The sequence below is a fragment of the Triticum aestivum genome, chromosome 5D, assembly GCF_018294505.1.
Source record: "Triticum aestivum cultivar Chinese Spring chromosome 5D, IWGSC CS RefSeq v2.1, whole genome shotgun sequence".
Classification (NCBI taxonomy): Eukaryota; Viridiplantae; Streptophyta; class Magnoliopsida; order Poales; family Poaceae; genus Triticum; species Triticum aestivum.
In genome coordinates, this window is record NC_057808.1 from 76,337,170 (window position 1) to 76,358,886 (window position 21,717).

The 21,717-nt window shown below is 43.6% G+C and overlaps 2 protein-coding genes across 4 annotated transcripts; both read right to left on the reverse strand.

Annotated features, from left to right (window-relative positions):
* Positions 1-740: 740 nt before the first annotated feature.
* Positions 741-5,678, reverse strand: LOC123119556 (B3 domain-containing protein LOC_Os12g40090). 2 transcript variants are annotated; one of them, XM_044539404.1, is made up of 5 exons: positions 5,112-5,678; positions 4,250-4,368; positions 1,904-2,330; positions 1,492-1,733; positions 741-1,307 (listed from the first exon to the last, which is right to left on the reverse strand). In XM_044539404.1, exons 2-5 carry the CDS (start codon positions 4,352-4,354, stop codon positions 996-998), a joined length of 1,086 nt encoding a protein of 361 aa, XP_044395339.1. In that variant the 5' UTR covers positions 4,355-4,368; positions 5,112-5,678; the 3' UTR covers positions 741-995. The 2 variants fall into 2 exon arrangements, with proteins under 2 accessions (XP_044395339.1, XP_044395340.1); XM_044539405.1 differs by lacking the exon at positions 5,112-5,678 and having other exon boundaries at positions 4,250-4,387.
* A 5,841-nt stretch (positions 5,679-11,519) lies between these two features.
* On the reverse strand, positions 11,520-20,565 carry LOC123119558 (B3 domain-containing protein LOC_Os12g40080). 2 transcript variants are annotated; one of them, XM_044539407.1, is made up of 10 exons: positions 20,391-20,565; positions 19,897-20,017; positions 18,988-19,328; positions 18,567-18,696; positions 18,053-18,348; positions 13,905-14,022; positions 13,063-13,486; positions 12,761-12,972; positions 12,190-12,636; positions 11,520-12,079 (listed from the first exon to the last, which is right to left on the reverse strand). In XM_044539407.1, the coding sequence occupies exons 1-10, from the start codon at positions 20,444-20,446 to the stop codon at positions 11,822-11,824; spliced, it is 2,403 nt and encodes an 800-aa protein (XP_044395342.1). In that variant the 5' UTR covers positions 20,447-20,565; the 3' UTR covers positions 11,520-11,821. The 2 variants fall into 2 exon arrangements, with proteins under 2 accessions (XP_044395342.1, XP_044395341.1); XM_044539406.1 differs by having other exon boundaries at positions 20,249-20,565.
* Positions 20,566-21,717: the final 1,152 nt, after the last annotated feature.

The window sequence follows — 21,717 nt, forward strand, 5'->3', positions numbered from 1 at the left end:
TTTGGGTTTGTTCTGGTTTTTCCATTTTCATTTTTTCACTATTATTTATAAATTCGCAAATTTCATAAAAAATCAAAAGCTTCTAATTTTGTTCACTTTTCCCAAACAATGTTCGGAATTTTCATTTGTTTTGTTTGTGTTTTTTAAAAAAATATTTGGAATTTCAAAAAAAAATGTCAAAATCTTCACAATTTTGTTCACAATTTTAAAAATGATTCACAGTTACAAAAATGTTGACACTTTTTCAAAAAAGTTTGGAATTTTAAAATTTATTCACGTTTTTAAAAATGTTCAAATTTTTTTTCATAATTTCAAAAAAGTTTGGAATTTTAAAATATGTTCACCTTCAAAAAAGAAAAAAAATATGTTTGCGTCATTAAAAAAATCTTCGGATTTTCAAACATTATTTGTATTTAAACGATTTTTCACAATTTTCAAGAAAAGTTTCAAAATTTTCAAAAATGTTCTGATCTAGCGCTGCTGTTAGTTCTTATACTTCCGTGCTGCTCATTAGTAAATTACAATCGTGAGCTCCAGTTGCTAGCGACAGTGTTTCATCAACTGGAGGATTGGAGGTTGATTCCTGATGAGGGCATTGCTTTTTGTGATTTTTTTTGTTGCGCTACAGTACCAGCAGTCTGAACGGGAGTCAAGACTCTGGGTGCGTTCAAATAGGAGCTCCCATCATGAACTTCAAATTTCTCAAAGAAAATCATGAACTTCTTAAAATATGAGCCATATAATGAAGTGCTTGTTAGCATGATTATCATTAACAAGGCTAAAAAATGTGCCATTGCATTTTCATGCAAATGCATCACCAGGTACAGCAGGTTCAGTTTGGAGTGGCAGGTCGGTACAACATATTGCATACCAAAATGTAGGAGAAAGGGTGGGCAGGAACTTATAATTAGCCCACGGTGACAAACCGGCCATCTTTCTTCCTCCTGGCGACATGGACGGTCATCGTTGTCATCTTCCTTGCGCCTTTGATCAGCTCAAAGACGCAGACGTCGCCCTCGCGCAGCCCATTGTCCGGCGACAAACCGGCCATCTTTCTTCCTCCTGGCAACATGGACGGTCATCGTTGTCATCTTCCTTGCGCCTTTGATCAGCTCAAAGACGCAGACGTCGCCCTCGCGCAGCCCATTGTCCCTCACAAACTTGACCCAACGTTGGCAGTTGAAGCATCTGGTCCTGCTGGAATAGTAGCACCTGACATGCCACTTGTCTTCTCTGCTCAGCCTAAGCAGCAGGACCTCACGCGGCTTGCTCTGAAGATGATCAGCTGCAAATTTACTGGGGATGGTCTACACAAGAAGCATGATTATGTTAGCACTATAGCAAATAACTTAATGATAAATCTTGATGTTAACAAATCTAAGTGCTCAGATAGATGCAAATTAATTCTATTCTGCAAAAAAAAAAGAGCACAAAATTGATTTGCAAGTATCAAATGGTTCGAGTCAATCTAAAACAACTGACGAAACTGACCAGAAAGTTGTTCTTGCGTTGGAGATGGGTCATCAGCAGAACCACCACGAATGCGGGATTCCCCGGTCGGATGGAAGCACGCTCCATGATTTCCTGTTTTTCATCCTCATTTAGCTGACTTGCAGTCCTCGAAGAGTAGTAACCGGGCTCAGTGCATGTGTCATCATCACTCTTCTGTTCCTCAGTTGCCTCAAGCTTAACATGACAGCTGGTGCTGCTTGGTGATTCAGGAAGCTCTTTGCCTATATATGGAGAAAATTCAGTGTGTACATGAACCACATTGGAACTGACACATATCTTGATAATGCATAATTGGATAGTTACAGATGTATGTGCCAACTAACAACATAAAGTTTTCAGAAGGAAGAGATCTCATTTCTTGTATGCGCCGCAAAATTGTAGTGTTACTTACTTGATTTAGTTTTGCCACTGCATTTTCTTGAAGTAGAGGCCTTTTGAGGGGATCCAACAAACTGAGACGGCACCCTAGTATCATCAGAATCAGGGTATTGCTCAACGCCGCCTTGACCCACCATATTGTCAAAGTGTTTGCGCATTCTGCCGGCGAAGAGAGGAGACAGTTTCTCGCAGCCACTCGGGTCGAAGATTAGGACCTCGAAGGAGGCATTGCCAGTGCATGTGAAGAGCAAGAGGTCATTCTCCTGCAGTTCATGAGCCTTAGCGAAACCTCCCCATCCTGACCTCAAGAACAGCTCATTGGCAACCTTGCTGACACCCACATGCCATGTCTCACCGCTCGGTGCTTTCAGTTTCAGGTCGAGCCCCTCTGAGGTCTGCATCTGTCTGATGAAACTGCTCGCAAACTTGTCCGGTATGCGCTAAGATGGGGAAACAGATTTTTTACAAATTACACACATAGTTTATACGAGATTATTCACAAGGTTAGTTTCACATGATTATTTTTTTATGTACACTAGCACAAATGCCCGTGCGTTGCAACGGGAGAAAAATGACGGGCTGCTAATGACAAAAACGATGGACCAAGTGAGAGTAGGGTTCTTCGGGGTACGGGATATGTGATATTTATTCTCGTTGTCCCAAGTCCTAACCTAAATCTGACCATAGGCTCCTATATTTTCAGAAATATTGTGCATCATATGAGCTGTGGTATTATTTGAATCTTGGTGCAAAAATTCAGACGAATGTATTCTAGCTACTGTTGCTTCTCAGCTTCAACATCATTTGAGCTAGGCAAATTGAGCGTAGTTACCATGGTTAGAAAATTACACCGACTGGAGAAATAGCAATGCAATGTACAACAGATTGGACAAAATCTAAATTTATACATATACTTGCCATCCATTGTGATATATGTGCTGAAGTTACCTGTACCAACATAGAAAGAAACAAATAAAACAAACTGCCATAGTACCACACGTCTTCCCATGCACATGATATGCCAATGCATTTGTTCCACGTAGGAATGTTGATGCATTTGAGGGTAGATTTGTCATGTGAAACAACAGTCAAACTTTTTTTAGGAAAAAATGGGACCTTTAAAAAGCTTACACTGATTTTACCTTTTTTGCGTTGTGCAATAGATCCAAACAACAGTATTTTCTGCATCCTTTCAAAATTTAATAGGTTTTATTGCTATTTCTGTCAAATTTGAATATAGATGCTAGTGTAGTATAACTATCACTCAAACATTTGGCTATGTGTAAGGCGAAACCTGATCGAGTTACATGGTTCAGTTTAGCAACTGAATTACAATGAGCAATCTCTGTTCCTCCATATCTCTTGATTTTTCCGTAACACTCTAATTTCACGCCCGGGAGGTGGCGAGCTGCGGGGTATAGAAACTGAGAGAGGCGAGTTGTGGTGTGCAATGGTCATCTGGGGACAGTGGCTGATAAGTGGGGGCGCCGCATGGGGTGGTGACTAAGGGGCAGGCACCCGGAGGGTGGGCAACCTTGGAGAAGTATGCGGGATAGGGGGCATAGGCGGCAGAGGCATGTTGTGAGGGGCAATGGTGGAAAACCATTTGGGTGGAGGTGGGGGCTATAAAATGAAGAATGGGGAGGAGAAGATGGGCGGCTGGAGCGCCGCCATCGTCGTCGGTGAACCACCGCCCTGCCGCTGCGCGACGTCGTCAACTGAGGCCCTCCGAGAGCCGCGAGTTCAAAATAGACAGGAGCAAATATGCAACTTTGCAGTGTATTTTTTCTCTAAATAAAAGGGTGGTTGTACGGTGAATTTCCTGAAAGAATTTGAATGTGAATCTGAATGTACAGAGAAGCAAGTACATGAGCTAAGCATCTTGACTTGATCTTCGGCCAGATGTGCAAGCAGCACAAGCATGCGACAACACACAAAACACACATACATAGAACAATTTTTCTGGACACATGAAGACTCCTAAATGCTTCTAAATTTTAGGAAAAAACATATTTCCCTCATGCCACTTATTAACATGACATTTCTGGGAGTGAAATGAGACACCAATAAAGGGAAAAAGAAACAAAGATAGATATGTCATATGTGACAGATAAAAGTGCTGAACATCATGTTAACGAGGAAGCCAAGATAAGGTATCTAACTGGCTAACTATATGGAGGGAACATAGTAAAGACTAAAGATAATCAATACAAATGCTGTTCAACCATAGCTTATGAGGAAACAAGGTCTAGTATTTTGCATAGCATGAAAATATTAGTCAGAATATCTGTACAGATACATGTAAACCTGAAGGAAACACATTTGTCTAACTAAAATAAGACAAAGAAGAGATGCTTACTGTAATTGCGTTCCCAACCAAGTGAAATACTACGCCTTGCATGCCTATGAGCTCATCAAAACGCACATCCTCGACACCATCCATGTCATCTAGACCATCTAACATATGCTCAACTTGGCCTATTAGAGTTATTTGGATGTTTGTCAGAAAGCTTCTTCACCCAGCTAGCAAGTCTTAAAATCAAGCATGCAAATGTAGATTCTTTTCCTTTACAACATTTCATGCATGATCAATAATCTATAGTCCGATGATCTGCTTGCCAAAAATCAAATATCGAAATTAATCGCAGGTTAATTAAGCAGTGTAGGAGTAAAGCAACAGACCTATCAGTTACACAAATCGTTTCAGGTTTTCAACCACAGAAGTGTACAGAAAACATCAGAGATCTCCAGACAAATTGTCATTGGTAAGTCGCTCGGTCTACCATATGTTTAACACTAACTACTTCTTTCTGCGCCAAAAAGAAAAACAGTAAATGCAATTCTGAATTTCAAAGCTCGTATACTGATCCAAAATTGCAAATAGATATTTGATCTACAGGAAACACATGATCACAAACACTAATAGCTGGCACAGATCATTCCAAGCGCAACATTTTCTGATATATAAGATGTACATGAGAAAAATTCCCCACTGCATTATCTAACCACGTATAAGACACTACTCCAGACCATCAGTTACAGAAAGTAAATTTTGCAAAACTGTTCGTACATACTTAGTCTTGACACAGGATTCATTAGTCATATAAATAGGAATTTTCAGGTTGGGATAGGGCGTAATTAAAAAGCAGATGAGATGTTAGCTTGGCTTCAACAACCATGAAGATATATCAGGAAATTGCAAGGTTTGCTTCAGTGAATACCTAAGTGCAGAACCGACAGATGGAGTTCCGACAAAGTCTGGACCAGGGGCGAACGGTGGGTGGTGTGCCGGCAGCTCGATCCCCTCCTCCTTCCCTTGTGCGCCGCACCAGGAGAGGAGCGCCGCGCCCCTCGGGCGCCTGCGCGTCCCGCCCGGCAGTGGCTTTGACGCCGGCGAAGTCCTCGCACCTCGGGGGAGTGGAGACAGAGATATCAAGGAGAGCCGGTGGTATCCTTGGTCCTTGCACACGGCAGCGCGAGGCGATGGCAGAGATGCTGGGGGAGTCGCGCGGTGGCGAGGTTAGTCGCCTCGGCGGGGTCCTCGCCCACGATCAGGACGTCCACCGGCGCTCCATCGTGAATATCGGCGGGCGCCGTGCTCCAGGGAGACGGTGGCTAGGGCTCTGTCAAGGCTATTTACAGGCGGGGGAGGACTACAACGGCGATTGGGGACGGAAGATGGTGGCGAGGGCTGCCGGAAGCGGCGGCATGGCGGCGCGGCGGCGAAGGGAACCCTACCGTCGGGGCGTCTCGCATCCTCGTACGGGGGAGAGAGGGCCTCTGCAATCCTTTTTTTTCCGACTTAATAACAGATGAAAGCTTGTGTAGTGCGAGTTGATTATCCACAAAAGCAGGGTCTTTTATGCAAAACTGCAGCGACGGTGAACCCGGCAAACTCAATCCATGCTTTATTATTATACGGACTAGCACAGATGCCCGTGCGTTGCAACGGGGGAAACTTTTGATGTGGATTCAAATTTAGCGAGAATTGTTCGATCTTGTTCATTTCACCAACTTGCTCCATGCGCACCTTCTTCTAGTCAATTTGACAAAGCGCCCTTCTTCTGCTCAACTGTGACAAATTCTATACCTATATCGATAGAGAAAGGTAAAAAAAATTGAAAAAAAGTCTAGTGCACCTTTTTGAATTTTTTTTAAAAAAATTAGCTAAAATCAGGAACCGAGGAACAAAATTATGGAATGTAGAAACTTTTGTTCAAAATTGTACAATTAAAAAGGTTGATTTTATCTAAAAATCAGATTAATAGCAGAAAGTTCAAATATAAAATAAAATAATTTAATGTTAGATTTCCTACTAATTAATTTCGTGATATGCATATATATGCCCGCTTTTTAAATAGGAAGGCAATCAGCGACAATAATTATCCCCACGTGCATCTTGCTTTTTTTAGATCTGCATCTCCGCTTTTAAGTAGGAAAGCAATCAAGCTGCACTAATTAAATCATTGCCTTCCCGTGGAGTCAACTTCTTGATTTGCCTTTTTTTGCTTGGCGTTATTCCTTCCTTTCTTGTCTTTCTAATTGCAGATAATCATTTATTTATTAGATTCTCGGGGCAGCTCTGCTTATTTTTCAGGCAATTCATAAGCTAACACATGCACGGCTTTAGCCTAGTTGGTCGTGCACGTTGAGATGAAACGGCAGGTCATTAGTTCGATTCCCATGAAAATCAACGAATTTTTGCTGCGCTCCTCTACAATCTCGGCCCATATGCAAGGGCAAAGTTGCTGCTCACAATCTCGGCCCATGTGGGGCAAAGCCCATGACGGATAGAAAAACTTAATTTGTTGAATCTATACCGATGGCAACATTAGTACCACCTCATGTATATGTTTTAAATTCAAACTAAAAGCGTAAATTCATGGGAAGAAGCGTATTGTGACGGTGAACCCACGGAGCCAATCCGTGCTTTATTATTAAAAAATAATAATATATTATTATTAGGGATAGATAGATAAATATGATCAAAACTTAAAATGAATAGAATTGCAGGATTTCTTCTTCAGTTTTATTTTAAAAAAATGCTCTGGTTTGGTTACTCAGTTTTACTAGTAAACGACCGTCCATTGAAACTAACCTAATCCTGGCAAGAAAATTTCAACTTGTTTTACTGAAGTCTCCAAATATAAACTAGCTATACTTCACCCTTTTGTTTGTAAAAAGAAAATTACCACATGATGATTAGAATCCTGTCACTTGTAACTTGAGCTCGTATATACTTACAATGCCCTGCGCGAGATCTCGTGTCATGAGCTTGCAGAACCTGATCTTCACATCCATGTGCTCCCAGTAGTAGTGTTCTTGCCACTCCTTGCAGCTCTCACACCCCTTCCCACTCATCACCTGCCATTCAAAAATCATAGAAGCAACATCGTCAGCCACAGTAGAGAGAGAGAGAGAGAGAGAGAGAGAGAGAGAGAGAGAGTTCTTGCCTTCCTGCCATGCTCTTCATGCATTGTCTCATTCCTGAGAGCTAGAGGGTGTTCTTGTTCTTTGGTGAGGGTGAGAGAGTGATTGCATACATAAATAGATTTCACCTACTAGTTCTCAGAAGAGACGAGTGGACTAGGTGTTCATGAACCTCACTCACTGGCAAGTGGTGTCACCACGGCAAATGCACTAGTTTTCTGCAGTTTATGCTTCATCTAATCACCTTGGCTAGAGGAAGACTGGCATTGGCAGTAAGTGGAGTGAAGAGGGCACGGTATTTAATTTCCTTGTGTCATTGACTTGCCAACTCGATTTCATTCAATAACGATACGCGCTGTACAAAATCGATCAGAAAACTAGTGCACATTTTTTTGCGGAATAGAAAACTAGTGCATATAAAGTTTAGTCAAGTCAAGCTTTATAAAATTTGACTAACTTTATATTAAAAAATATCATCATTCACAATATGAAATTAATATTATCGGATGCAGCATGAAATGTATTTTTATACTATATAGTTTTAGTATTATAGACATTCATATTTTTTGATATAAATTATGCGGAGTAAAAACAAAAGGAGGGAGTAAATTGGGCACATGTTTTTAGGTATTTAATTCAATTAGGAAAACATGTACTAGGAGTATTATATTTATAAAAAGAAAAGTTGTGGTAGCTCCCGGGACTCCCCGCACCCTCTTATCAGGCCGTGCAGTCCCGCTAAGATTCGTGTTGCATCTGACCGGGAGCATGCCATTTGCAGCATATCAGGTAACTTTTGTCAGCTCATTTGATTATTTTAATAACGGTGCAGGTATAGGACTGAGCAGCGAGCAGCTCCACAGCGGTTCCCGACAAACGTGACAGGTCAGACCACTGTAGTCATATGACCTCCGATGCCAACTCCCAATGCAGCATCCTCATCGTCTCTCTTATTTCTTTTATTTTGCTACTAGAAGATATGGAAGAACAGCGTCATTGAGGCTACCCAATACTAGTCTGCTCCTTTTTTCGTTCTCTCTCTTCCATTACCTCTCTCTACATGCCTCTCTCTGACTATGATTTTTTTTTGTCTCGCGCACAAGGCATCTCTCCCTTCTCTCCCGTAACACCTCTCTCTGAGAGAATAAAGCTTCACACATGCAGACCGGCCAAAGATGTGAAGTGATGGGATGGAACAGAAGATAGCACTCTTTCACGTGCCTACAGTGGCTCGGCTTCACATGCGCCAGTCTGCTAATCACAGGGATGGCAACACTACAAATCACAAAGTTGTTCCAGACCAGGGATCAGATCATGAGGCAGGACAACGGTGAAGATAATGGGGTGTCTAGGCACCCGGGTGTTGAAAAGCCAGTCTCTTTATAAGGACAACGCTAACGCCCACACGTGTGGTGGGAGTTAAACCCACCCACACGCCCTATAACACACAGACTACGCCATGTCACCGCATGCATGTGGAAATCTTTTTGGATTTTTAGTTTTTAAAATGTTTTATCTCTTAAATGAAAAATCAGATTGAAGATCCGTTTTCATCATTAAATCCCTCGCGACGAGATCTTCGAAACTAGATCTCATATTGATATATTTCGGCGATTTTTTTTGTTAAAAGTTGCCATGTCTATTGCACATGAATTGCCATAATATTTACACTGAAGTTGCCATGATATGTTTCAGCTATTTTTTTACATTTAAAAATAAATTTTAACATATTATAAAACGGGGAATTAAGAAACTACACTTGCCATGCACCATAAACTAAAATTGCCATAATACATGCACTTAAAATTGCCATGGATCATAAAAAAAATATTTTCATGGTCAAAGTACTGGAATTGCCATCATCAAAAAACTAAAATTGCCATGATCTACAAACTAAAATTGCCACATGGCAACTTTAGTTTAAGCACTATGGCAACTACAGTGTAAACATGATGGCAACTTCTGGGCAAAAAAAATTTCGTCGACACATATCAACATGGGGTCTAGTTTTGAAGATCTCGTCGAGACGGATTTAATGATGAAAACGGATTTTTAATTCACTTTTTTAATTAGGAGATAAAACATTTTTAAGCCGAAAACCAAAAAGATTTCTGCTGATGTCATCTATTCATACGTGGCAAAATGAGTGATGATGAAGGCGTGTGGGCGATGTGCGAACGCCCACACGTGTGGGCGTTAGTTTTTCCACTTTATAAAAGCAACTCCAACGCACGTACCCATTTCATCTGCAGCCGTTTGGATGGGTCGTCGCGGACAAAAGTGCTGGCCCAACACACCGACTCATTCCCAAAACGCGTCCGTGCGGACCCATTGCGGCTGAAATGCGTCGGCGCGGACGCGAAGCGGACTCGCCGCGCGTCCTCTCGGTGTCCGCCGTGTCCCCACATGGCGGCCGCCCAACTACCACGGTTGTCTTTATTAATGACGACCGCCCACCACGGACCCACATGTCAGCGACGACGGTAAGGGCAAGGGCAAGGCCCCCGCCGACCCTTCCCGCGCGCTCCCCTTGCCTCCGTCGGCATCTTCCCGCCAGCCGAGGCAGCGAATCAGCGTCCTAGTGCACCAGGTGAAGTGGCACTGGAAGCACCGCGTCCCCCCTCCCCTACCCCGACGTGACGCTGCCACACTACTGGCAGTTGGATCCGGAGAGAATGCCAGTGCCGGCGGCGCAGGGTCGACGCGGGCGGACGCGGAGGAGGTGCAGCGCCGGCGGCAGCTGCTGATGCCGGAGCAGCGCCGCGATCCCGCCTATGCGTTCGACTCTCCCGCTTGGGAGCAGTGGTTCACCTTCGAGCACAAGAAGGCCAGGAGGCACGGCGTCGCGACGTGCGGCATGGCTCCCTGCCGTCGGCCCTCGTTGTGCGCGACGAGGACCAAGAGGCGGAGGCCGCCTACCAGGCGGCGCTGGCGGGAGTCCTCCGTGAAAGTGAGGAGGAGGAGCGGCGCAAGGAGGAGGAGGAGGAGGAGGCATACCAGGCGCGCATGGCTGAGGCCATGGCGCTCTCCACGCTCGGCGACTGCGCCGTGTCGCCGTTGAGGCCGCTGTCCCCTGTCAAGGCCGAGCTAGAGCCGGAGCCGACCCCCATCAAGCGATACTCATGGACCGAGCGAGTGCGCAAGTGGGTCAGCGTGCCACTGGTCTAGTTGGGGGCGACGCTGGCGCAGGAGCAGGCCTACCTCGAGCAGTGGCGGCAGTGAAGGCTGGCCAAGAAGTGCCGCGAGGGCGAGTACCTCGAGATGCTGGAGCGCGACGTGGAGGAGGAGCGCCGCGAGGTGGAGGGGGAGGAGCGCCTTGCCAGCGTTGGGCCAGCCCAGCCGGCGGCGGTACAACCCGCGGCGGACGACGTCGCTCGAGCTTGGTCAACGGCGTTCCCTTGGACTGGCCCGGCGCCGACACTCATCGACCTCACCGGCCCCGACGACAACGACGGGGATGCCTAGGGCAATGCGCCTCGTCGTAGTTTTAGTTTAGATTTAATGTTTCAGTTAATGTAAAAGTGGACTCGTGGACTTTCGCCGGCCTTTGTCGCCCGTATTAATGTTTAATTAACATTTTTATTTTCCAAAATGTTTGCCGTGATGTTTTTTCACGTAATCTTAAAAATGGGTCGGGCCAGCGTTGGGCGCAAGCGCCGACCCAAACGCGAAAGCGGGCGTAGGTGTCCGCCGGGCCCATCCGTTTGGGTCGGCGTATTGGAGTTGCTCTAAAAGTATATATCTTTAGATTTCTTGTTAAATGTACTAGTTGGTTGGAGGGTATTCACCATAGTCGGAAGGGCCAAATCGCATTGTGAATTTATGTCACTATTTCGGCAATTTGGAATTGGCTGAATGTACCTTTTTAACATATGATCTTCTTTTTTGCAGGTTATCTTCAGAGCTACAATGTTATGGTCATGGATGCAGCGTGTGGACAGACAAGGGCATGGTCTTTAGGTGCAACTGTCTGAAAATTGTTGCACTAAGTTTGTTCATCCAGTTTGGCTGGCATCGCCAGTAACAGATTATGTGGAGCAATTTAGTTGTTTCAGACCTACATGGTTGTGTTTTGCTTTTGCTGTAAACCTTTTTGTACTCGGTGAATTGGACTTATTTTTCTTAATAAATTGGTCATGTGCATCTTATGATGCAGAGGCCAGGCTTCTCGCCTTAAAAAAAAGATTGGTTCGGCAATATCAACAATTAACAATATATGCAGTTATATGCATGCATCAGGTGTAGAGATTGAGGGTTTTTTCCTCTTTTCAAAAAATAAATAAATCTAACCAGTAGCTTTCAAACAAAACATAGACATGCTTGCAGGAGCTGAAACCAAACTGAAACCCATCTCATCGACATCTACAGGGTTTCTTGCAAGTATTTGGGAGATGGGGGAACCCAAAGTTTGTGGATTTCTGATACAAAATGAACCAACTACGCATCACCACAAGAGTGGCGCCACCACCATGGCAGGCGACATTGGACAGCTACGCTTCTCTCAATCTCCGCGAATGATGTGGACGTTCATGGTGAGCTCCTCATTCTTGAGTAGCTCAAACAGGCACATGTCGTCATCCTGCAGTTTGTTATCATCTACAAACTTCTTCCAGCCTGTTTGTAGCGCGTAACATTTGCCCTTGTCCTTGTCGCCGATATAGAGCTTGGCTTTCCAAGTGTGGTTCTTCCCAGGCAGTTGAAGCCTCACCCACTGCTCCTCGCGTGGAAGATGAGCGGTAGCATATCGCACTTCTATGGACTGAGTTTGTTCGATGCACATTCATAAGGAAGAATGGTAAGTTGTCAACAGAGCAAGAAACAACAGATCCTTATTAAGAAGATGAAACAGCATGGATCGACAGAACTTACCAGCTTGGCACGGCTGCTATAGATGATGGACACGAATATTCTGGTTTCAGGTCTAATAGCCTGGATCCTCTCTTCGATTTTTCTCTTCTGCTTGCAAGTCAGTTTGGTGTATTTTGTGACCACATAGCCTGGGTGAGTCCATTTCTTCTGCTGCTGGCTGGTTGATTTGGTATGTCCTGTTACGACGACATTCTTTAAGAGGTGGACCGTTATTATCACTCTATCATGGTCCTTTGACACTTCGAATGCGCAGATATCGCCTTCCCGCAAGTTGTTGTCGCGTACAAAGTCCAGCCAACCAGCAGCAAGGATGCATGAACGGGTGCATGCGCCATCAGTGATAACCGCCAAATTGGCATCCCATGTTTTGCTGTTCTGAGGATAACAGAGTTTGATCGTCTGGTCTTTGTGCGGAAGGTGTTTGGCTGCAAAATCCTTGCAGATGACCTGTTACATATAAATGAACTGACCGTAATTGCAGAGAGCTAGGGTTTTAACAGTTTCGACAAAGTTCTAGCAAGATATTGTAGTATTCATTCAAAAAGATCATTGACTGCAAAAGATACTGTACCAGACATCCATCAGACAGACTTTTCTCGTTCATGACTGTGACATAAAATTGGATTCCAGTCCAACTTTCCTTCACAAATGTGTCGACTCTTGCCTTCTGAGCGCTAGTCAGTATACAGCCCTTTTCTAAGATGTATCGTGATTCAGTGGACCCCGGAAGGCCACCTGAACTCCTTGGTTCTGGAATATATTTTGAAGATGTGACATCTTGTGCTGTGCAACATCAATCATGAAAGCAGCAATGAGAACAAAAAAGTAGTAAAAGAAATCCTAAAAAGCAGCAATGGAAATTGCACACTCAACTGTTCATTTCTGAACTTGATTTCTGTGAAGGTGAGTCCGTTGGAGTAACCTTTGCAGTTTTCGAATTGTCCGTCCAATTGTCATTTCTACATCTTTTTATGCTAGGTAGTGATAGAGCATGACAAATGACCCTTTCTTGGACATTAGGACCACGGCTCATTGTAACACATGACGACGCTTTCTCGCAACCACTTGGTTTCAAGATTCGAACTTTGAAGTGGGAGTCCCCACTATATATAAAGAACAGGGAGTCATACTGTTGAAGTTCATAAACACCGGTGAAGTCCACCCACCCTGATCGAAGAATAAACTTATCCTGTTCCTTGGCAACCTGAACATTATAAATGTTGCCATCTGCTACTTCTAGTTTGACTTTATCAGAAATGTGTCCTCTGAAATTAGTGGTGAACTCATCTGGTATGGCCTGCATAAAGGAACAAATGAAAAAGGACCATTGAGCAGCCAATGACCATAGACAAGGTTAAGTGATTTCCAGCCCATCTCCCTACCTATAATTCACTGTAAGAAAAATTAAGAGCACATGTTTCCACTACTATTTATTACTACCTCCTATCCAAAAAATAGTGTCGTGGCTTTTGAACTAAAGCTGAACTAAACCAACGACACTCTTTTTGGATCGGAGGGAGTAGAAAATTTTGGTTGTTTGGGCTTCATGCAGTTTCATTTTCATGTAAACGATATTTATTGTAAACAAATTGGTTCTCAAGCTCCTAATTTCAGCATCAAGATTAGCAGTGTTTCTCAATTGTTCACTAAACAACAATTTAGAAAACTGTAGATATATATTGGTGCACAAAATAGTGTAATTGACAAGGTCTTACCATTTCATCCTTGAAATTACTCAGACTCATAACCTTGACAAAACACCAATCATGATCTTTCATGTGCCAATAGTGGCGATCAACACATTCTAGGCACACTGTGCATAGTTTCTTCATACTGTGTTCAGTTGAGATGAAATTGTTAGAATACAGAAATCAAATCCACTGAGAGGAGACACACACACACACACACACACACACACACACACATGCACATACCCACACAGATATATCTTACTAACGGCATCTCCAACAGTTGTAAGATAGGTGTTGGATGCATGACTCCATTACTTCTGTTATTCTCAACATGTAGACTTTTCACCTCATCACATATGCCACTTAACCAAACCCACTAATTATATTTTCTAAACATGCACAGGACATGATACTTGTATTCTATAAATATTTTACAACTATAGAGGGGATAAACAAATGGAGGCGACATAAGGCGAAGGAGGTGGAGGATACCGGCTTCAAGCTATGGTACACGGGGACGACTGCAAACAGAAATGGAGCAGGCATCTTTGATCAACAAGGGCTTCAAGTATGGAGTGGTAGATGTCAAGAGGCGTGGGGACCAGATTATCCTGGTCAAGCTGGTAGTTGGCGACTTGGTTCTCAATGTTAGCAGCGCGTATGCCCCGCAAGTAGGCCACAATGAGAACACCAAGAGGATATTCTAGGATGGTCTGGAGGACATGGTTAGGAGTGTACCTATTGGCGAGAAGCTCTTCATAGGAGGAGATCTCAACGGCCACGGGGTGCATGGGGTTTTGGTTATGGCATCAAGAATCAAGAAGGAGAAGATATCTTAACCTTTGCTCTAGCCTACGACATGATCATAGCTAACACCCTCATTAAAAAGAGAGAATCACATCTAGTGACTTTTAGTAGTGGTCAACACTCTAGCTAGATTGATTTCATCGTCTCGAGAAGAGAAGAAAGGCGTGCTTGCCTAGATTGTAAGGCGATACCTGGAGAAAGTATTGTCCCTTAGCATAAACTTGTGGTGGCTGACTTCCGCTTACGGACTCGTGTCCGACGGGATAAGCACGCCAAAGTCGCTAGAACGAAGTGGTGGAAGCTCAAGGGGGAAGTAGCTCATGCATTTAAGGAGAGGGACATTACGTAGGGCCCTTGGGAGGAAGGAGGTGATGCAGGCAATATGTGGATGAAGATGGTGACTTGCACACGTAAGGTGGCTTCAGAGGAGTTTGGAGTGTCCAAGCGAAGTAGAAGCGAAGCTAAAGATACCTAGTGGTGGAACAATGATGTCCAGAAGGCTATTAAGGAGAAGACACATTTTTTAGACAACATATAGAGGTACAAGGTGGCAAAGAGGGCCGCAAAGCGAGCTATGAGTGAAGCAAAGGGTCGGGCGTATGAGGATCTCTACCAACAGTTAGACACGAAGGAAGGCGAAAGGGACATCTATAAGATGGACAAGATCAGAGAGAGGAAGACGAGGGATGTCACCAAGTCAAATGCATCAAGGACGGAGCAGACCAGCTCCTGGTGAAGGACGAGGAGATTAAGCATAGATGGCAGGAGTACTTCGACAAGGCATTCAATGGGCAGAATGAGAGCTTTACCGTTGAATTGGACGACTCGTTTGATGATACCAGCAGGCGTTTTGTGCAGCGAATCTAGGAGTCTGAGGTCAAGGAGGCTTTAAAAAGGATGAAAGGAGGCAAGGCGATGGGCCCTGATTGTATCTCCATTGAGGTGTGGAGAGGCCTCGGAGGCATAGCGATATAACTAAGCTTTTCAACCTCATTTTCGGAGCAAACAAGATGCCAGAAGAATGGAGATGGAGTATATTATTACCAATCTTCAAGAACAAGGGTGGTGTTCAAAGTTGTACTAATTACCATGGAATTAAGATGATAAGCCATACAATGAAGCTATGGGAGAGACTCATTGAGCACCGCTTAAGAAGAATGGCATGCGTGATCAAAAATCAGTTTAGTTTCATGCCTGGGAGGTCGACCATGGAAGCCATTTTCTTAGTACAACAACTTATGGAGAGATACAAGGAGCAAAAGGACCTGCATATGGTGTGCATGGACTTGGAGAAGGCCTACGATAAGATACCGCAGAATGTCATGTGGTGGGCCTTGAAGAAACACAAAGTCCCAACAAAGTACATTACCCTCATCAAGGACATGTACGATAATGTTGTGACAAGTGTTCGAACAAGTGATGGCGACATTAATGAATTTTCGATTAAAATAGGACTGCAACAGCATCAGCTTTGAGCCCTTATCTTTTTGTTGTGGTGATAGATGAGGTCACAAGGGATATACAAGGAGATATCCCATTGTGTATGCTCTTTGCGGATGTGGTGCTAGTCGATGTTAGTAAGACTGGGGTTAATAGAAAGTTAGAGCTATGGAGACAAACCTTGAAATAGAAAGGTTTTAGGCTTAGTAGAACTAAAACCGAGTACGTGAGGTGCGGTTTCAATACTACTAGACACGATGAGGAGGTTAGCCTTGATGGGCAGGTGGTGCCTCAGAAGGACAACTTTTGATATTTGGGGTCAATGTTGCAGAAGGATGGGGATATCGATCAAGCTTCTAGCGTTCTCTATGACAAGAGTGCCACAAAAGCTAAAAGGCAGGCTCTATAGGACGGCGATTCAACCCGCAATGTTGTATGGTGCTGAGTGTTGGCCGACTAAAAGGCGACATGTCCAACAGTTATGTGTAGCGGAGATGTGCATGTTGAGATGGATGTGTCACCACACAAGGAGATTGGGTCCGGAATGATGATATACGGGATAGAGTTGGGGTAGCACCGATTGAAGAGAGGCTTGTCCAACATTGTCTCTGATGGTTTGGGCATATTTAGTGTAGGCCTCCAGAAGCTCCAGTACCTAGCGAACGGCTAAAGCCTGCTGATAATGTCAAGAGAGGTCAGGGTAGACTGAACTTGACATGGGAGGAGTCCATAAAGAGATATCTGAAGGACTGGAGTATGACCAAAGAACTAGTCATGGACAGGGTAGCTATCCATGTGCCAGAACCATGAGTTAGTTGCGAGATCTTATTGGTTTCAGCTCTAGTCTACCCCAACTAGTTTGGGACTAAAGGCTTTCTTGTTGTTGTTGTATGGTAAATCATATGTATAATTTCCAATTTACATTCTCATATTCAAATTCCATACAATTAAAACTCTTCAAAAATTGTATATAAATTAACCAACAACACTTGCACAAGCTCCAAGGTGAATTAGCAAGCAACCACACTTATTCTCTCACCTCCTAGTGGACAATTTATATACAACTCATTGGAGTAGTCGTGTGATAATTTGTTGGTTGATGACATGTACATTTTCTTCCAACAAGAATGCATACAGTTTGTTGGAGATGCCGTAAGTACTCCCTTTGTCCCATAATGTAGTGAGAATTGTTTTCACCAAAGTAAAAACTTTGCCAGCTTTATTGAGAAAACCATCTATATCTACAATACCAAATATATCCCATATGAAAATGTATTTCAAGATGAATCTAAGAGCATTCCTAATGCATTATAGCTTAAGCTATATCATATACATTAAGTGAGTAGTTAGATATAGCTCCTTCACTGTATCGTATCTTATTGCTGTATTTGAAAGAGCTCTTATTTAATGTGTTTTGCGAGAGAAAACATATGATTTGTCTTGGTTTTTGTGCTAAGAGCTATATCTAGATTAAGATATGGTAATGCTCTCTTTCCTCGTTAAATAGTGTGCCACATTAGATTTTTGCCTATGTGTCAACATTAAGATATAGTCCAAGGTGGATCACCAGTAGTTCCCTAATGGTATTGATTTCGTATTCAAGATGATAAAAAATTCTTAAACTTGGTCAAAGCTTACAAGGTTTGACTTTGAAAAAAAAATCTAACACACAATATTTTGGAATGGAGGGAGTCCTAGGTACATTTACAAGAAAGTACTCCCTCCGTCCGGAAATACTTGTCATAAAAATGAATAAAAGGGGATGTATCTAGATGTATTTTAGTTCTAGATACATCCCTTTTTGTTCATTTTGATGACAAGTATTTTCGGACGGAGGGAGTATATAGAAGATATGACACAACAAGTGGATAAAGTTATGCTTATTTGTCCTAGAAACACAGAATGCGAATTTAGTTACCACTGACCTTTCTCTAGGTGATCGCATAGGATTATTCTTCATGACGCACGATAACAATTTATCACAACCACTTACATTGAAGATTTGAACTTTCAAGTGGGAGTTCCCAGTATACGCAAACAACAATGTGTCACCCTCTTTAAGTTCATAGGCACTAACAAATGCATCCCATCCAGATCGAAGGACTACTTCATTCGGTTCCTTGTCAACCTGAACTCTATATGTTTGTCCATCTGGGACTTCCAGCTTTATTTCGTCAGATATTTTCCCTCTGACATTGTTTGCGAACTCTTTAGGTATGGTCTGCAGGAATAACAAAAACAACACATAATTACTTACGAGTTAAAGCAGTCACTGTAAAGGAAAACAAGAGCAGTGTACAAAATCTAAGGTCCCAACTTCGGCATCAAGTTTACAAAGTAGCTAGCTCAATTTATCAACATCCCCCAAAATAACAATCTAAAAGAACTATATAATATACATATTGGTGCACGAGAACAGCGTAATTAACAATGTCTTACCAGTTCATTTTTTGAGGCCCTGACACCCATCATAACCATGAAGAAACGCATTTTATCCATATGGTGCCAATAATAAAATGCAGCACACACCTTGCATATCGTGTGACTTTTGCCACTCATGTTACCACACCTACAATGCTAGCAGAGATGAAATTGTTTAGACGCACATTAACTCAGATACTCACTCATGTTACCACACCACATGCTGCAGTTAGGTAAACAGTCTACTTACATGATAATAAATACAGTACGTAATAAATTTGGATTATTGCAGTAGGCCGGCAAGTGTGTGTCACAATAAACACTATACGGAAAATAAGCAAATTTCCTACTGGATAAGGATTGAATATTGATATTTCTACGTAATTTACTTGTTAGGGCATAAAGGTGATGAGAGGTAACACTGCAGTTAGAAGCCAACCTTTCATTTTTTGGCGACTGCATATCATTATCATGCGGCATGCTCTTTTCATTGAGACAAGGAGTGTTTTTCATCGCAACACAGGATAACTCTTTCTCACAGCCAGTTTGATTGAATATTCGAACTTCAAAGCAGGAGCTTCCACTGGATTCAAACAATAAGATATCACCCTGTACGAGTTCATAAGTTCTGGCAAATTCTGCCCATCCAGATTGAAAGATGAGGCCATTCTCTTGCTTCGAAACCTGAACAGTATATGCTTTACCATTAGGTAAATCAAGATTGACTTCGTCAGGTATCTGTCCTCTCATATTATTTACTAAAAACTTTCTTGGTACATCCTGCAAGGATAAGAAAATGTGAGCTCTTTTTTACTTAAACAGAAGGTTCCTGTACCGGCAATCAAGATTCAATGGTGCACTATAAAAGCCCATTTGTTTGAACAAAACCAACATTTATTTTTTTACAGAGAAAAATAACACACACCGACTGGATCATATCAAAATGCAGTCATGTCGGCACCAAGCAAACAATAGTTGAGTGTGACCACATGAAAGTTACTCATGCTATACTAGTTTAGTCTGTAGATGGTTGGCATGGGATCGGGAGACTGTAGTAGTCTGTAGGTAATTTATGTCAGTATGGAGAATATCATAGGGTCAGGAAATTTGACACTGCTGTAAGTGGGAAAAGATATCAACAACAACGAAGGCACTTATCACTAGTTCATTGTCATGCTCAGAATGACTTCTTATAACCAGATAAGTGCTGATGACTTTACTCGCCCCTACTTGTTATTTTGTGAAGTGCCACCTCATACGCATTCTTTGGTTTCCGTTATAACATGCCTTTGACCAACAAGTACTGTTGACGAAACTCTTTCCAGAACAGAGAATGACAAGGTCTTACCACAAAATCACCGGTGACAATCTTGACGAAACGCTTTTTCCAGTCACCCTTGCAGTGCCAATTATGGTACACGACGCACTCGTTGCATCTTGCTAAAGATGTCTGCATTCTTTGACCACACCTGCCATGTTAATTGAGATCAAGCTGTTAAGGTTCCAAAATTTGTAAACATATCCACTGAATTTGGGAGAAACAAAAAAGTACAAATGCAGCTCCTGCAAAGCTGCCCGTTTCCTGTTTCAGTACAATTTCATTTAGCCGTTTCTCGTTTACCTATCTACTCATGTCTGAACTTCGAACTTGTTTGGCTTTCATGTACGAACTGCAGATACGAGTTTCAAATAGTACGTACCATCAGGCCACGCGCAAAGACCCAAATATCCTTCTTCCTCCTCCTCCTCATCCCCTCACCCTCTTCCTCACAGGCCACGGTCTCTCTCCACGGCGAGACACTGCCACCAACTACGCTTGGCCTAGTCGAATTTCGCGCTAACCCTCCAGACCAGGCGGGGTCGACGCGCGCGGAGCGCCTGGTTCCGCCGTAGGGCATCAGGTGGCTCGCCGCCACCTCCACCTGGAACAGCAAACCCCATTCTCGAAATCTTCTTCCCCGGTAGTGACGGAGAAGGATTAGGCTCCGGTGCTCGCCGCTGGCGACAGTTTTGGTGAGAAAGGTAGCGATTTGGGCCAATTTGTTTAGGCCCACCACATGCACCAAACCAGACAGTTCCTTTTCCAACAGTTTTGGTGAGGTTTTTTTTTTTGGAACTGAAACGGCAGGAGCTCTGCCTACGCATTGAAGATTGGGAATGTACAAGGAAGGTTTACAGATCCAAGGATAGGGGAATGAAGCTAAGGTGCAATCACCAAACGAGTATCATCCTTTTATAAGATTCTTTAGGAGAAAAAAAAAGCTATCGGTTTGGTTCCTCGAAAGAAAACTACAATGCACTTAGACATGCCTACATGAATCACACCTGCATGATCTGAACATGTACTAGAAAGACAAGAAGGGCTGCTCGAGATTACCTTTGGCAGAAAGCCGTACAGGATAGACGGCACCGGAGCGTCGGCCAGATGGAGACTGAAGAAAATTACGGCGGCGACGGTGACTCTTTCACGAGGTTGGACGGAGAGGAGGAGTGGAGGCGCCGGCAACTAGCTACGGCAAGGAAGAAGATCCAACTGGCTCGACTCGCATGATAGACTGTAGGAGTGATATACTGGTAGTAGCAGGATACAAGAGGGTTTACGATATGCTAGTTGTCAGAGAGAAATAATGAATGCAAAGTATCAAAAAAAAAAAGAAGAGAGAAATGAATGCCGCTAAGTGGATGGATGCATGGCACGCGCACATTGGGAACCTCGGCAATATGCTTCTTGGAACTCAAACGCTCATTTACTACCATCTTCATTTACCATGAAACGAAAAGTCTTTACGTATACTCATGATTAGTCCGATCCCGTCTTTGCTTTTCACGCTGCCCCACACGTATACTACAGCGCTGTAAAAAGTACTCCTTAGGCTGGTCATAGGGGGGGTAAAAAGTACTCCACTTCAGGTTGACCAACCAGGTTGTGCCAGCAGCCCGCGTCGTCCTCCCCCCAGGGCGACTCGGGCGGCCAGAAACCTAGCTGCCGCCGCCGCAAACTCCTTCCTCCTCTCCCTCCACCGCCGCCGGAAGATGCCACCGGGCTAAGCCCGGGGGCCGACGGCGGTGGCGGGGGATCTCCTCCCTCGCGCGTCTCCGGGATGGGGCGGACCCCAAGGCGTGTGGTGGCGCGACTGATCTGGGATCTGCGGCGCGACGGATGGCTGCA